Below are 18,174 nucleotides of genomic sequence, written 5' to 3' on the forward strand. Positions count from 1 at the left end.
ACCAGACAGAAAGGAAAAGCTTGTGGGCGGAGGTGACCCTCCTCTCACTCATCTTTACTTGAATTTATTGCATTGAGAAGTTACTGTCCTTCTCAATTTCATCTGAATGTTCTCAAATGTGACACAGTGGTAGAGTCCCTATCTCTGGGCCACAGGACCTAGGTTCAAGTCCCATCTGTTTCAGAGGTGTGTCATAACATGTTGAACAGATGGATTGAAACAATCTACATTAATGCTGCTTCTAAGCTGTCAAAACATCATCCCCCAAATGGCTTTCTCTCTCTCTACATTTAAAAAGATTCCTCATATACTGTTCACAGCTTCATGACTTCAAAACTGTCGAGCTGTTTATCACTGTCTTCCCTCCCTCCGACCACACACTTTCAACTGTCAAAGCTTAGTGTCACTAAACCATTACCTCAATCACCAAATACTTTTCATCTACTTTCCAACTTGTATTTGTGACAGTGACCTTACTCCTGGGTTTTGCTTTTAATTTCAGAAACAATTTATTCTACCGTTATATTCATTTTCTAAAGATAATAAATATTTTCACAACTGCATTCTGTCACAGTGTCAAGACTATGAAATAAACCATAAACAAATGTGTCAATTGAAAAGCAAACCGTTTAGGCAAAGTCTCCTATTGAAGCACTGACAAACATATACCACAAAGTAGAAAAAATGCATATCATGAGCACCACAGCTGACAAGAGATTAATTTTCTGATTTTTAATACCAATAAGAAGCATCATGTAATCTGCCAGTCACATTTACCTGTTTATCTAAGATTAGGTGTACTTTGCCTAGGAATCAGACCTTAACAAATGCATTATACTGCCACTAAACCAAAAAATCCCAAGGTTTGAAAGTAAACACAGATGTAAGTTTTCAGCCAAAACTAACCGTATCAGAAAGACTTTCTGCCTTCAACTTCTGCTCTTTCAAAGAATGTTGTAAGGTTAGGATCTCGGCCTTATGTTCTTTCACAGCCAATTCTATAGCTTGTCGGGATTCATTGCCACGTTGGTCTGCTCGCATTCTGTGGAATTAAAAAGATGATAAAACAATAAAGACCTCAAGACAACAGCTACTTTCACAAATTCACCAGATCAATACCCTTGCATTGAGAAGACTGCACAGAATAAACACCTTCAGAAATTAATAATCTTGACAGGGTAGGTGACACAACTGGCCTCAGAGTTTACGTATTGGCAGTAACACATGCAGTCTCTTCAGAGTTGATTTAGATATCCTGGTAATTGCTTATTCTCCATCTAGTACATAATCCCATAGGAGTGGACTTCTGTGTATGATGATCCCAAATTATCTAAAACGCTTTTCTTTGGGCACCAGAGAGGCTGGCAACCTGTCACCAAATCACCTTTTATTTACACATGGCAAGTCCTTGACTCGGGCACAGCCTCATCAGAGTCAACACCCAGAGTTTCCTCCTATAAAGTCCAGCTGGCTGATCTCATTACAATCGCTATTTCCTTCTCTGAGTCCAAGGTCATAGGTTGGTTCTTTTTCTTGGAGAACTTGGGGCATTTTAGCACCGGATCAAGTTCCTCTGACTCAACATCTGATATGTGTGGCGTGTAACACACAGAAGCTAGTCTCTTGGACGAGGAACGCCTCAGTAGAAATTCACTCTCTTCCTCCGCTGGCAAAGGCATCGATGCAACTACATCGATCATGTCCATCTCAAATTGAGAAGTCTCATCAACACTTGAAACATGCGAATTCACGGATTGCAGCATCCTTTCAGATTGTTCCAAGGAATAGGGCATGTTTTGCTCCCTCGCTGTTTGCGCGTTTGTGGCTTCCATATGGTCCATGTGCTTGTTCAGGACTGCTGCACTGATCGAAAATTTGTAAGTCACTGGTCCTGGCCTCATGTCAACCATGTAGGGCTATTTCTGTGATCCTTACACCAAACTTCATCCCTTATAGGAAACTGTCTCTCTGGCTTGGTGGATTGTGTCCAACACTGGTATTCCTGATGCCCTGGTCTGGGAAGATCAGATTTAATCTGATTTAGAGTCTTCTACCCTTTAGCAACATTGCCAGTGTTATCTCTGAAGTTGCATATGGGGTGGACTTATAATCAAATAGGAACTGGAACAGTTTGGCATTTAGTGAAGCTGTAGGCTGTTTCTTCAAGCCTACCTTCAAAAGTTTGGACTGCAGTTTCTGCCAGGCCAAAGGATGATGGATGATATGGAGCTGTCCTTATAATTTCATATCCAATTCAACTTTACAAAATACTCAAATTCCCCGCTGGTAAACAATGACTCATTATCTGTGACCAACACTTCTGGGAGCCCATGTTTTCAAAAAGATGCATGCAGTTTTTCTATTGTTGTCTCCATGTTTGACAAGTGGACTCTTTGCAAGTCCAACAATTGAGTGGACATTTACAAGGACGAAGAACATTGAGCCCACGAAAGGACCTGCATAGTAAATGTGCAACTGAATCCAGGGTTTACCCACCCATTCCCATGAATGTAGGGGAGCTGCTGGAGGTAACTTTTGTCCTCATTGGCACTCTGAGCACTGCCCGCCAGGCACCACGAGATATAACTTCTTGCCAACATCTTTGTTTTGTAGACCCCTGGTTGACCCTGATACAGTTCAACCAGAATCTGGTGGCAATCTTTGCTCAGGACAGTCACTCTTGCTCCCCTGCTGTGATCTGGTGTCTCCAGGTCCAGAAAAAGATTCAATTCTGATTGGAACAGCCCTTTAGTTTCCCGCATCACCACTAGTTGATTCAGTTTTGCAAGGACTGGATCTATCTGCTTCCAAAGTCTGCTATTGTCAGGTGTGGCTAGAGGTGTGTCCAGAAAATTTAAAATCATTACAGACTCTTCCATTGATTAGATTAGATTAGATTACATTACATTACAGTGTGGAAACAGGCCCTTCGGCCCAACAAGTCCACACTGACCCGCCGAAGCGCAACCCACCCATACCCCTACATTTACTCCTTACCTAACACTACGGGCAATTTAGCATGGCCAATTCACCTGACCTGCACATCTTTGGACTGTGGGAGGAAACCGGAGCACCTGGAGGAAACCCACGCAGACATGGGGAGAACGTGTAAACTCCACACAGTCAGTCGCCTGAGGCGGGAATTGAACCCGGGTCTCAGGTGCTGTGAGGCAGCAGTGCTAAACACTGTGCCACCGTGCCGCCCACGGTGGTACCACTGGGAGTGTACCTACCAAGGGAGGCAGCTTAATGCATCTACATTCGTTATTTGGCCTCCCAGTCAGTGTTCTAAGTTGCAATTACACTGCTGAATTTGGCCTGATGCTATGGGGTGCACTGCCTTGTCCTTTTTAAACAGACCCAGCAGGTGTTTGTGATAAAGCTTTGGTGGAAATTCCAGACTTCAAATATGATTGCCAATCCCTCTCTCTCTATCTGGGCATATTTATACTTTGCATTAGCCAAGTCCTGGATGTTCCTCTCCATTGGGACAGCTATGAGCTGATACCACCCAATGTTGTATGGTGAGGATCACATATCAATACCAGATCTCTCTTGGGATCATAGTGTGCCAACACCTTAGATGATTGCTGTTTCTTCACTTAATTGAAAGCTATTTCCAAGGCTGATCATTTTTTAGGAGTTGATGCAAAGTGCCCAGGAGAGAGGCAGATTATGTATGAACTTTATGTAATAATTTACCAGCCCAAGAAATGAGCCAAGCTCCTGGAGAAATGTGGGAGCCAGGGCATCTTTGATCACCCTCAACTTATCTTCCAACAGCTGTAATACAGTCTTGTCGATTCTGTAGCTAAGTAGGTCACTTGGGGTGCCTGGAACACACATCTCTCTCGTTTTGGGCATATGCCTGCCTTGGAAAAACATCTAAGGGCAATGTCCAAGTTCTTTAAGTGTTCCTTATTAGTCTTCCCAGTTATTAGCATATCATCTAAACAAATGGTGAGGTAGACCTTGCAAAATGTTCTCCATCATCTGCTGAAAGATTCCACAGGCTGATGATACCCCAAATTGCAGTCTTTTATGTTGATACAAACTCTTATGCATATTAATTGCAGCATATTTCTAGGAATCCTCATCTAAACGCATTTGCAAGTAAACGTGGCTCGTGTCCGGTGTCATGAAGGACACTGCCCCTGCCAGCTTTGTGTAAAAATTCTCTATCCAAGAGATTTGGTAATTATCCAGCTGCAAAAAGAAGTTTACCATTTGTTTAAATCCCTATAATGGAGAATTGACCATCAAAATTGGTATGACAGTCCATTCCGCAAATTGGACTGGTTTGATAATTCCTTCACTTTCCAGCCTACTGATTTCTGCCTCTAATTGCACTTGGCAGGCCTTGCTGAATTGTGGAATTACTTCCTGGTCAACATGCATGGTGGCCTTGGCTCCTTTGATAGTCCCAAGACCTTCCTGGAAGACATCCAAGTATTTAATTAGGATTCACTTAGGTAGCCATTTTCTAACTGAAAAATGTTGAGCCAATTGAGGTGAATCTCTCTCAACCAATTTCACCCTATCAAGCTTAGGTCCAAGCCTTTTCTTACAAGCATTGGTAACTGAACTAGCTGCTTTTCGTAAGAGACCAGAACTGAAGTTGTACTCTTAACTTATAAAGATTCCCTGATATAGCTTCTAAGCGTAACCGAGGTCTTCTGCAAACTTAAGGGTTGAAGTCCAGAGCAAATTTTGTTTAAAAACTGGTTCTGCAATTACTGATACAGCTATGCAGATACCAACCTCCAAATGGACTGGAAGAACATTTAGTCAGATGTTTATTTTGATTGGTTCTGATTCGGATGTTGCTATGCAATTTAATTGTTCCAAGCCAGTCGTTGGCGGACTTTCCAGGATGTGCACTCTCCTGGGTACTGGCCTATGAAATCACTTTAGGTCTAGCAGGATTCCTTTTCTATCTAAAATCCACTTACTGACAGCAATTACAATGGATTTCTGGTTCAGATCCTGAAGAAAAATTTAATCCTTTGATTGGGGCTTGGCTTTGTTTTGGAGCTTTGCTGTGGGACAACCTAGAATCTCTCTGTTCAGGATATGTCCTGAGTGAGGCTATGCAATTGCCTTCACTCACCCCCAGATCCGTTGGACGACCGAGGGTATCAATTTCCATCAGAATACCCTGCAGTTTACATGCTTCGTTTGCCACATTTTCCCATAATAATCTAGTAGTTGTGTCTGCTTGAAGTCAAGTTGGGCTTCAGCTAGAAGCTTTTGCATAGTTACATCACTAATCCCATATACCAACATACCCAAGCATCTCATCCAGGAATAATATGCCTCTGCCAGTCATCTTAACCTAGTCAAAAATCCTGACACTGATTCCTTTGGTTCTCAAATTGCCGAATAAAAATGACAGTGTCTCAGAATTAAAGGAAGCTTGGGGTTATGTTCCTTAACTAAATTAAGGATGAGGTTAGGTCAATTGGCCATGCTAAATTGTCCAACAATATCTAGGGGTGTGCAGGCCAGGTGAATTAGCCATGGTATATTCAGGGTTACAGGGATAGGATCGGGGCCTGGGTCTGGGTTGAAAACTCTTCGAAGCTTAGTGTAGACTTGATGGGTGGAATGGTCTGCTTCCACACAATAGGGATTCTACAATTCTATAAATTCGTCAACTCTTGAAAGGTTTCAGTATCTATGCCTCAGGAAAAGTTAGGCTCCTTTTTACAGAAAAAGCTGCGGGTCCACGGGTTGTCAGGAGAATTACCCATTGCTTTTCATCTGCTCACTGTCATTTGCCTGGAAATAATGATGTATTCTTTCAACATACTGGGCCAGTCTTTGACGGCAGGGTCAAATGAGTCAAGTTTCTCAAATAATGGCATGATGCAAGAATTGCTTCTCCTAAATCAAAGATGGCTGTTGCAAGCGAGTTACTTCAGAAACATGCTTTATTCTCATCGCCACTGCAATAACACTACAGAAGCCGGTATCCCATCACCAAGTCACCCTTTATTTACACAATGAAAGTCCTTGACTTTGGCACAGCCTCATCAGAGTCAGCACCCAGAGTGTCAGAATGTCTGACCTCCCCTTTTCATCTATCAGAGTTCCCTGATCGGACCAAATTAACAGCCTCAATGAAATAACTCATATTCTATAATATCCAGCTGGCTGACCTTGTTACAATCTCTACAAGGAACATCTTGGAATTATTGCATTTTACAGGAATCTACTTACAACAGACAATTTAACTTAATTTGATCTTACTTGCATGGAGAAGGTACCTAGCAAGATTATCACTGGACTAGTAATCCAAAGAGCCAGGCAAATAATTTTAGAACATCAATTCAAATCTAATATTTTCCAAGCAACCTGTTCAGAGATGTTATTGTCCACCTCTGAAGCAGATAGAAAAATCTAGAATTGAAGCAAGTCTCAGCTACAGAGCCAGTGCAACAACTGTCAAATGCCAGCTGACAAGTGGCTATTAACATTCACACCACTCAAATGATAATCTCCGATTAGGAAAATCAATCATACTATCGATATTTAATGGCATCACTGTCAATGAATTTCCCAATAACACCCTGGGGGTTAGCACTGACCAAAAATTGAGTAAGACTAGTCGTATTATTACTGTAGCCACAGAAACAGGTCAGAGGCTAGAAATTTTCTCCAATTTCACAAAGCATGTCCACCACCTACAAGGGACAAGTCAGGAGTGTGATGATACGTTTGCCTGAATGAGTGCAGCTCCAACAACACTCAAGAAGTTCAACATCTTCCAAGAGCAGCAGTGTCTACAAGCAACAAGATGCACAGCATAAACTTTGACAAGCATTTTCCAAATCTATGACCATCAAGACTTCAGATACATGGGAATACTACCACTATAAGTTCCCCTCCAAGCTACTCATTATCCGGACTTGGAATACATCGCTGTTCGTTCAGTGTTACTGGGTTGAAATCCTGGAACAGCCTCTCTAACAGCAATGAGAGAGGATCAACATCAAATGGACTACAGTGATTCCTGGCAGCAGCTCACCGCCACCTTCTCAAGGGTAATTAGGGTCAGCACAAACACTGATCAAATTAGCAATGTCCAACCCATGAATACAGTTTTTAAAAAGTTGTTAAGTCATACCCGGTTTACTAATTCCTACAGGAAAGAAAACATGTTATTCTTACCTGGTATGGACTACACATAGCTCTACACCCACAGCAATGTGTCTGACCTTTAACTACCATCCAAAATATCCTAGTAAGTCACGCAATTCAAGGGCATTTAGAAATGGAAAACAAGTGCTGGCTTTGTGAACAACGCCCACATCCCACAAAATAATTTTTTTAAACTGTCCATTCTAAGCAATGTTAGCACATATGATACTAAATGCACATACATCCATTTCGATTATACAGTAAAATTATATATAGTAAAGCATTAAACTCAGTCATGAAGAAATTTGTTCCTTTTTCAATAAAACATTCAGTTGTTTAAATAAGAATTGACACAGGAAGATAAATAGATTTTAATAACTTAGCTTTCAGTACCAAAAGCTGCATTAGAGCATTCCTTATAATCAATAATGGCCATCATAACAACCGTGACTTTTCTGCACAATGGGGACTGGATAACTCACAGCAGAGATTTATACTTGAAACACGACTGGCCACGACAGTCTATTTATAATGTTGCAAACAGAATTTGGATTGAAAATGATGAATTTAAATGACTACATTTGCAGGCTGTGTACTGAAGAACATGGCTTTTTGACAGTTCACATTGTATTTGTGATGATACATTTGTCCTACTACCCAGATGTAGGATCGAGCAAAAATCCCGAATATTGAAAACACTGGGCAAAACCTTGGACTTTTCAAAACCTTTAAAAGGTAAAAGCGACAGCTGGGCTGAGTTCTGTGAAGAATACAAAAACACAATGCACAAAACCAAGATGGCTGTCTCGTAGCATTGTTCGGCCAAGAATTGCAACTTCCACTTCCTCCCGGAGGACAATTATTTGAAACCAACAGACCCTAGTCTGAGGCAGCTTTTACACCTCGGGCTACATACCTCTGGTAACAAATAGCCTTCCAAGCATGTCATCTATATAGTTTGACAACATTTATATAATGCTACCTACTTCAGCATCTATATGCATTCAATGCTCTCCTGTACAGCACACTTCCATTACACAGAATTCCTTCCTACATGACAATACCTGCTCTGCTTTTCCATATCCAGTAGTCTCTTCATTTCTTGGATGCGCCGCTCAAGTTGTGTTTTTTCTTCTTCAAATTCAGCTTTCCAGGTTTCCCACTGCCTTTCTTTCTCAAGAAGCTCATCATTCAGTGTCTCCAGGTCCATCACCTGCTCCTCTAGCATTGAGCAGGTTGTCTTCAATGTTTCGATTGTCTTAAAGAGAAATGGATTAGAAGAGGTATCATTAAAAGGACTGCACAAGTAAAGAATGGGTCAGATATAATGGAGTGGAAAATACCAAGGTTTCTTCCAGCACTCGAGAAGCTAAACTGAATTTTCACCTAGCGTATACACTTTTTTCTCCCATATATATTTACAGCTGCATCTACTGAAATACACAGTTCTTATAATTCTAATTTCTCGGTTACGATTTCTGATTATATTCAGACTTTCCACCTTAACACATTACCAGACTAATGGACATGGACTAATAAATTGGTCATCCTCATAAATATGGTAACTAAGTTAGAACAGGCGTTTGGGGTTAATTAAGTACTTTATTGACTGGGTAGATATAAAGTGGGAAAAAGATAGGCTGGGTAGCTAGAAAGAGCTGCAAGACTAAACAATTAATAAACTCTATCCACAAAGAAAGATGTTGTTGTTTCTGTCTCATTGGCTGGTTTGGATCCCAAATGACATTGATAGCCAAGGATGGTTGACCAAAGGTGAAGATTGGAAACTAAGAGCTTGAAGAATTGAAGTTACTTTAGAGAAGAAAATGGCTGAAACCAAGGCAAAATGTCAGGATGTGACTTCCCACGAATGATTTGTGAAATTGAATCTTATGAGCAGGTACATGGACAAATTACACCTTATCCAAAAAGAAAGCGTGGTATGGCCTTGGCATTGTCACTTTTCACTAGAAGGAAACGCAGATGTAATATGGTCAGATCTAGAGGCTCAACCATTTGACACAAATGTTTGGAAACGTAATTAAAATTACTGGCAACATTTAGAAGAAAGATGACTGAATAAATATATAGTCAGACTTTGGCAAATTTAGAAAGGATGATGAATATTCTACAAAAGAATGTAATTTAACAGACAAGATGCAAGATTGCAAAAACTCTCCTTAAGGATTCCCAATTCAAGACTTTGCTCTAAATTGTTGGGCTATTCCAAGATCTTGAATGTGGATAAAATTGTAATATTAACAAGAGTTAGATTTTCAGGAAAAAATATTTGTAGAACAAATTTCAGAATGCTTCAAAAAATTCCTGATGAATCATTCACTCCCTACAGTCTTCATGGCTCAAATTTGGCAATAACTCAAAGAATGGAGATTCAATGGTTATGGTAATGTGACAGCACCCAGATTCAGGCCAAAAGGATCAATACAGAAGGAGAAACATAAGTAAAAAAAGAGTGAGGATAGAGTTTCTTCTAGCAACAATAATAGACAACAGGAGTCGGGAATTAAAACAGAAGAATCAACTCCCAAAATTCCCAGGGTATGGTCAACAGGGATTTTAGACCCAATTTAAAATACCATCATACAATGAATTGTCTGAAAGGGAATAACATTTTTTTTAAATTATGCATCATGCAAAGGCTTTAGAAGGAGGAGGTGATGGTACTGAGCAAGCAGAGGGAATTGTTCTAGTTACAAGAAACTTTAGCTCAATCATGAAAAGCATTCAAATGGAACTGGACATGGAATACAACTACATAATTGCTTTCGTCAGTGGATTTACAGTTTACACAATCCATTAATAAAATCTAACTTCTCTAATTAAAATATTAGGCAGGTGTTATTACTACCCAGAGATAGGCATTTTTCCTTTAAATTCCTAATTATTTTCAAACTACATCAGCAGCTTCCCCCATCTACTCAGAGGTTATAAATCTTATGGATGGATGTGGGAGTAAGAGATAATGTGTATACTAAACTTATATCACATGGCATTACAAGTTTTTATTTGATTTTATTTCTAATTAATCTATTCAGAAATGTTATTACACACCTGAAATATGATTTATGACTATTTGGAAAAACAGCATTTGATTAAAGATAGTTAGCATGGCTTTGTGAGGGGCAGGTTATGCCTCACAAGCTTTATAGAGTTCTTTGAGAACGTGGCGAGACAAGTTGATGATGATCGAGCAGTGGATGTGCTATATATGGATTTCAGTAAGGCATTTGATAAGGTTCCCCACTGCAGGTTCATTCAGAAAGTCAGGAGGTAGGGAACACAGGGAAATGTGGCTGTCTGGATACGGAATTACCTGGCCAAAGGGAGACAGCGAGTGGTAGTGGATGGAAAGTATTCCACCTGAGGTCAGTGATCAGTGGTGTCCCATAGGGATCTGTTCTTGGGCCTCTGCTCTTTGTAGTTTATATAAATGACTTGGATGAAGAAGTGGAAGTGTGGGTTACTAAGTTTGCTGATGACACAAAGGTCAGTGGCGTTGTAGATGGTGTTGAGCGCTATTGCAGACTAAAACAAGACATTGACATGATGTAGAGCTGGGCTACGAAGTGACAGATAGAGTTCAACCTGGAGAAATGAAAAGTGATTCATTTTGGAAGTCGAATTTGAATGCTGAATACAGGGTTAAAGACAGGATTCTTGATCATGTGGAGGAACAGTGAAATCTTGGGGTCCATGTACATATATCCCTCAAAGTTACCAGCCAAGTTGATAGGGTTGTTAAGGAGGTGTATGGTGTTTTGGCTTTCATAAACAGGGGGATTGAGCCGTGATGTTTGCCACAGCTCTATAAAACCCTGGTTAGATTACACTTGGAATATTGTGTCCAGTTCTGGTCACCTCATCAGAGGAAGGACATAGATACTTTAGACAGTGTGCAGAGGAGATTTACCAGGATGCTGCCTGGATTGGAGGGCTTGTCGTACGAAGAGAGGTTGAGTGAGCTCGGGCTTTCAGACTGGAGAGAAGAAGAAGGAAGAGAGGTGACTTGATAGAGGTGTACAAGGTATTGAGAGGCATAGATAGAGTAGATAGCCAGAGACTTTTCCCCAGGGCAGAAATGGCTGTCATAAGGGGTCATAATTTTAAGGTGATTAGACAAAGGTAAAGGGGAGATATCAGAGATAGGTTCTTTACGCAGAGAGTGGTGGGTGCGTGGAATGCACGGCCAGTGGTGGTAGCAGCATCAGACACATTAAGGACATTTAAGTGACTGCTGTACAAGCACGTGGATGGCAGTAAATTGAGGGGTGTGCAGGTTAGGTTGATCTTAGATTAAGATAAATGCTGGCCACAACATCGTGGGCTGAAGGGCCTGTACTGTGCTGTACTGTTCTATGTTCTATCTACCTCTGGAGCAGGTGGGACTTGAACTCTGGTCTCTTGATCCAGAGGTAGGGGACACTATCATTGCACCACAAAAGCCTTAAATTTTTATTGAAAAGAAGTGTGGAAATCTGTTAATAATGCAAGTAGTTAAGCAGATGATTAGGATCAAATGATTAATTAATTGACAGGGTAGATGTAACAGAAAAAATAGTGTGACTGGCAGAAAAAAGGAATTGTAAAACTTATAGCTAATAAATATACTCAAAAAAAAACGTTTGGTTTCTGTCTCAGTGACTGGCTTGGATCAGAACTGAGAAACCTGGAGTATTGAGTCAATACCAAGGTCTCCCAAATACCCATACACAAAAACTCTGAATCTGATGGTACAATACAGAGATTTTAATTAATAATATTTAATATTTTATATGTATATGAATTATATTAAAACCATTTTAAAAAATTACTTTAAGTATTATCAGTAGGCCTGATAAAAAGATAGAACATTGAAAAGCACCTTAAGGTAAATTAAACAATAGGTATACATTAACCTGCTTTTGGTTACTGAGTTGGAGCTCTTGGTCAGAGAGCTCCTGACGCATCCTGCCCATTTCCAGCCGGAGCTGAGCTCGTTCATCTCCAACACAAGACAACTCTTCCAGCTGCTTGGTCAGGTAGTAGTTCTGGTTGTTCAGCTCAGCATTTTCCTGGCTCAACTGATTTAACTGTTCCTCCAGATCTGAAATAACCTATTGCAGAGGCAACACAATCACATGCACGTTCCAGTCTTTCATCTGTATGCATGCAATATTTAAAACATGCACTTTGTTATTTAGGCATTCAAATGTATTTGAATAAAATCTAAGTTCTAGATCATTTTTTTTTTAAGATTAGATTATTATACTTACAGTGTGGAAACAGGCCCTTCGGCCCAACAAGTCCACACCGACCCGCTGAAGCGCAACCCACCCATACCCCTACATTTACCCCTTTAACCTAACACTACGGGCAATTTAGCATGGCCAATTCACCTGACCCGCACATCTTTGTGACTGTGGGAGGAAACCGGAGCACCCGGAGAAAACCCACGCAGACACGGGGAGAATGTGCAAACTCCACACAGTCAGTCGCCTGAGTCTCGGGTCTCTGGCGCTGTGAGGCAGCAGTGCTAACCACTGTGCCACCGTGCCGCCCATTTTAGTGCTAATACTTAACTCAAACATAGGATGAAATAGAATGATGGGACTAAGTTACAATTACAGTCAGAGTCCATTGGGTAAATAATTGTGACCTGTTACCCCTTCTTTCCTTTTTATTGAATGTGAATTGCCAGACCATGAAGAGTCTCAAAATCTGAGCACTCAAAAAAAATCCACACATCAAAGCTTGGAAATCTGATCAAAATCCCTAACAGACTGTTCCGTTACCACATGAAACTTCCTCTTCAAAGTTACTTGCGTATAGCCTGACCAGTCGACAGAGTTGTAAGCTCAAACAATTAATTAGGAAGAATTTCAACTTCTCTCCTGCTCCCCAAACACACACAATACCCTTGCTTTGTGAACTTGCTATACACCATTGTCATCAACATGTGAAACAGAAGTGTACATATGCAATAATGTTCAATGAAGAGAAGAGTTTGGAGCTGTAAAATGGGCAGCTTAAATTTAATCATTGATGATAGAAATGAATAGTGACTGGTCAGTGTTAAGGAGGATATTCTTGGTGCAATTGAAGAGCTTCATAAATTCTTACGTAGGTCTACTTATGAGGGTATGCAGTTTTTGGAGAGAACAAAAATAACATTAACAAAGTTCAATTTCCCCAATATCACCTAGCCCCCACATTTCTATGCTCTCCCACTCTCCCATGAATGTCTTCCAAGATTCTGTCTCCTCCAAACACTTCCTAGCCTTTTATCTCCCTAAATCTTTCTAGACCTTCCCCAGGAGCCTCACATCACTTCTTCCTTTCTGTTTACAGCTGCAGTCTAGTTTCTAAGACCTAAGTGCTTAACCAAACCTGCCTCTCAATCCATCTGGCAGTGGCCAGGAAGGAGATTTCAAAAATAGAAATAAAACCATTGAACTAATTCTTTTAAGTTTCCCCAGCTCCAAAAATGTCTCCCATTTTTATTCAATCTAGCAATCAAACATCATAACTGCAATGATAATTGTAGGGATATTGTGGAGAAAAAAAACAGACTGTAGGAACCAAAAAAAGATTGCGTACCCTCATGAGGCTGTAAATGAAGTTCATCACTGTACCACAAATATGCACCCCAACACTGACCAGTCATTACATGTTTCCAATTCTAATGGTAAAAGCCAGACTAAATTCATGCTGACCAATATACAGCACAGAAACATTCCAGCTTCACTAAATCATATGTTTACACTTTTGCACTTATATTTTATGCAGGGATGAAGGAAGATGCAGCAGGAACTTGAAAATACTTGGATGCAATGTGACATATATAAAAAAAGTAATTTTTCTAGCTTCAGCTTAATGGATTGTCTCTTTAAATCCAGTCACAGTACAGCGTTAAAAGTAAGCCCTAAATAAAATTCACATCACCCACCTAAACAAATACAAATACATTTTATAAATTACTTTTACATTGTGGATTTCAGGGAAGCAGACAAATGACACCACATTCACAAAAACACAGGTTTGAGATTAATTCAGTTATGCATCGTGACAGTCAGTTATTTTGGTGTTATTCAAACCCACGACAGATGGGGAAATAAACACGAGTTGGAATGAATGGAAATGAATTAAGAGAACTACTTAAAACTATCAAGAATGTATCCAGTTTCTTCAGTACAGAGGCTGAAAAGACTCCAATGTATGTTGTGGTCCTGTTCGCCGAGCTGGGAATTTGTGTTGTAGACGTTTCGTCCCCTGTCTAGGTGACATCCTCAGTGCTTGGGAGCTCCTGTGAAGCGCTTCTGTGATCTTTCCTCCGGCATTTGTAGTGGTTTGAATCTGCCGCTTCTGGTTGTCAGTTCCAGCTGTCCAGGACCCAATATACCGACCACTGCAGTGGACAGCTGGAACTGACAACCGGAAGCGGCAGATTCAAACCACTACAAATGCCGGAGGAAAGATCACAGAAGCACTTCACAGGAGGCTCCCAAGCACTGAGGATATCACCTAGACAGGGGACGAAACGTCTGCAACACAAATTCCCAGCTCCGCGAACAGAACCACAACAACGAGCACCCGAGTTACAAATCTTCTCACAAACTTTGGACCCCAATGTATCTCAAAAGTTAATGAGTAATTCAGGATGCAAATTGCAACCTTTTATTATTTACCTTTCAAGGTCCTACTACATCTTTTATAAAAATATACATTGGTATTTATGCACTTGTCATTTGTTCAATAAATTTTATTGACAATATAAGCCTAAAGTAGATCTGATCTTGCAATATCCCTGATGATGATTGAAGTCAAGAGATAAATCCTATGAAAGCACTGCCTGATTCCAGAAGATAAAATATGTCAGGGAGTTTTATTTCAGTGTCAAGGCTACTCAAGATAATTGCAAAATTTGTGATTGCTGAATATCAACTGAAAGGTAAGCTAAAATATACACACCATCTAAGTTTTACTGAGAAAAGATCCACAACTTTTCAGTGGGAATTATGAAGTATAAATCATTGTGTAAATGAAGCCATTCAGCCCATTGAGTTTGTACTGACTATGTGAGCACAATCTCCTGCTTTTTCCTCTTAACCATGTGTATTGTTTCTACTTAAATAATTATCCAATACCCTTCTGAATGCCTCAATTGTACCTGCTTCTAGCACTCTTCCAGACAGTGCATTCCAGACACTAATTACTTGTTCAGTGAAAAAGTTCTTCTCACCTCGCTTTGCTTCTTCGCAAAACACTAATACCATACTGTTTAGTTTTCATCTGAAAAGTGGGAACAATTTCTCTCTCTCCACACATCATGATTTTGAACACTTCTTTAAAATATCCTCTTTGGTCTCTTCTCTCCAAGGAAAACAGTCCCAGCTTCTCAATTTTTCTTCATAACTGAAGGGTCTCATCACTCGGACCATTCTTTTAAACCTCTTCTGTGTGCTTGCCAATGGATTCACATCCTTCTTAGAATGAGGCACCCAGCAGTGTACACAATACTCCAGCTGAGGTCTAACTGTTGTATTCTAAGTTCATCATAACTTCCTTGCTCCAGTACTCTATGCCCCTGTTTACGAAGCCCAGCACACTGTATGCTTTATTAACAGCTCAATTTACTGGTCATGCCCCCTTTATTGTCTTATGCACATACACATTCCCAGGTCCCTCTGCTACTGCAAATCCTCTGGAATAGTACCCTTAGGGGTACAGTTTCTCCATATTTCTTGTATCAAAATGCATCACTTCACATCTCTCCACAATGAACATTCTCTCTGCCACCTATCCACCAACATATCAATGCCCTTTTGAAAGTCTTCACAACCCTCCCTAAAATTTACTGTTCTTCCAAGTTTTGTGCCTTCTATAAATTTCAAAATCTCTCTTCATTCACTAAGAATTAAATCATCAGGAAAAGCATGTGCCCAAATACTGAACTGGGAACTCCATAGAAAACCTTCTTCTTATCCCGAAAGATATCCAATATTATTACTGTTTTATATCTCTTAGCCAACATTGCTACTGACTCATTTATTCCATGACCTACGACTTTCCTCACAAGTCTGTTGTGTGGCAATGTATCAGATGTTTTTTGGAAGTCCACATTTACCACATCAAAGGCCTTCTTTCTCATTATTTAGGTATCATTTTTCCTTGGGAAATCCATGCTGAAACTTGCAAATCAGGCCACACTTTTCCACATCACTATTAATGCTTTCCTGAACAATGTTTTCAATATGCTTCCTCACCACTGATATCATTGAAAATTGCTGAGTTGATCTTTTCAAACTTTTTCGAAAAAGGGCACAAGGTCTGAAATTCTGCAATCCTCCAGCATCACACCCAAAATCCAGAGAAGATTTTCATAAATCTGCAATTTCCATTCTCATTAAGTTTGGATACATCTCATCTGGTCCCAGTGCCTTATCAATTTCATGTACCAACAACTCGTCCAATGCTTCCTTATCAATTATAAACCCACCTATGACTGAATTACCTTCAATATTACCATGTGTGAGCAGCATCTGTTTCAAAGCTAAAGAGATGCAAAGTATTAATTTAACACTTCAGGCTTGCTTCTTGCCTCCAAATGTAAATCCACTTATGGTCCCTACTTGGCCCAAATGCTCCTTTTGCCAACCTATTATCAATCATTATTCAAGATCACATAGAGTTTTATTAGTAGCCAGTTTCTTTTCCCCCCATAATACTGTTTTGTTTCTCATACCTGCTTTCTCACATCCTCTCTGAACCTTCTGTATTTAGCTTTGTTCTCAATTGTACCTAACACCCATCATATTTTTATTTTCACTTATCTCTCTCTCCAAGTGATTACTAGTCCAGTAATATTACCACGAAGGCCCTCCCATTCCCCTCTATTTACTCCATTCAGGGCAGTCAGATACCTTGTTCAATCCAACAATGCAGCAAAATGACAATGGAAAAGATACCAATACTAATGCTTGGAATCAGCATAAACTCTTTCAGTGCTCATTACATACTGTGCAACTTTCTCGAAGGCTTTCAAACTTGCTGTGAATTTCATCACGGTGTGCCTGAAAAAACATAGTAAGAATAGTGTACTCGTGGCTGAGTTGATGTTAAAAAGAAGACTTTATACAGAAATTCTTTGTAGATGTTCTCTTATGTGATAAACAAGCTGCACTGCAGTGATTAAATAACTAAACAGTCGAAGTTCGTGAGTAGCATTCACTCTATCAGAATGCATAAAGCAGAGTTTAAAAAGGATGACTGTGACAGGAGACAGTGCATGGATCTCAATTTAGATTTGGGCAAAACAGCAATTCAGTTAACATTTACCTGAAATGCCAAAGATGGTTTCAGATGTATACACAGGAAAAGGCATCTTTTGTTAACATGCACTTCATAATAATGTCGTGCCTAAAGCATTCGTTAAAGAACTTGCTTTGAAGCTGATTGTTTCCTTGGTTACTTCATAGCAACAGAAAAATTACACTTTTCCTCCTACTACACAGCTTCCAGAAACACAAACTGCTTCATCAGGGAGTGTCCCAAAATTAAGTGGGTGGTATCAACCTGCACTTTGATTGTCATGATGGTGATACTGACCCTCAGAGATTGGATCTCCTCCTCTGCCTCAGCAGTGGTCTCTTCCAACTCTGCCTTGGCCATTTGCAACTGGTTCTCCAGGGCAGTTTTTGTGCTTTGCAGACTCCTAATCTGAGCCTCCTTCTCCTGCAAAGCCAATTGCAATTCATTCCCCTGCTTCTTTAGTTCCAATTTCTGTTGCTCATGTTCCAAACTGGCCTGTGGAATGGTATAAAAATCAACTTTAATATAGCTATCAACAACATTTGCTGCAGTGTGTACTGATTTTACCACAGATTTATGCTGGGGCAAACCAGCTCAATTAGTGTAATTTTATCATTACCTGATTGAATCTTGTATCCTAACTTTGGCTCTTATTTAAGCATTGCAACAATTTAAAAATTCTTATCCTAGTTTTCAAATTCCTCTATGGTCTGATCCCTCCTA

General features: G+C 40.0%; 1 protein-coding gene across 6 annotated transcripts in view; it reads right to left on the minus strand.

The window, feature by feature from the left end:
• The window catches only part of LOC122562422 (citron Rho-interacting kinase), a 221,739-nt gene that overhangs the window by 66,934 nt on the left and 136,631 nt on the right, over positions 1-18,174 (minus strand). For all 6 annotated transcript variants that reach the window (XM_088000150.1, XM_088000147.1, XM_088000146.1 and 3 more), the window contains exons 23-27: positions 17,749-17,946; positions 17,160-17,213; positions 12,060-12,257; positions 8,208-8,401; positions 907-1,042 (exon numbers count right to left, since the gene is read on the minus strand). In XM_088000150.1, the coding sequence (XP_087856276.1) occupies positions 907-1,042; positions 8,208-8,401; positions 12,060-12,257; positions 17,160-17,213; positions 17,749-17,946 (780 nt within the window). The remainder of the gene's footprint in view (positions 1-906; positions 1,043-8,207; positions 8,402-12,059; positions 12,258-17,159; positions 17,214-17,748; positions 17,947-18,174) is intronic.

This window comes from Chiloscyllium plagiosum, unplaced genomic scaffold, assembly GCF_037043375.1.
Source record: "Chiloscyllium plagiosum isolate Xiang-an unplaced genomic scaffold, Cpla_swu_hap1 HiC_scaffold_24, whole genome shotgun sequence".
NCBI classification, from domain to species: Eukaryota; Metazoa; Chordata; class Chondrichthyes; order Orectolobiformes; family Hemiscylliidae; genus Chiloscyllium; species Chiloscyllium plagiosum.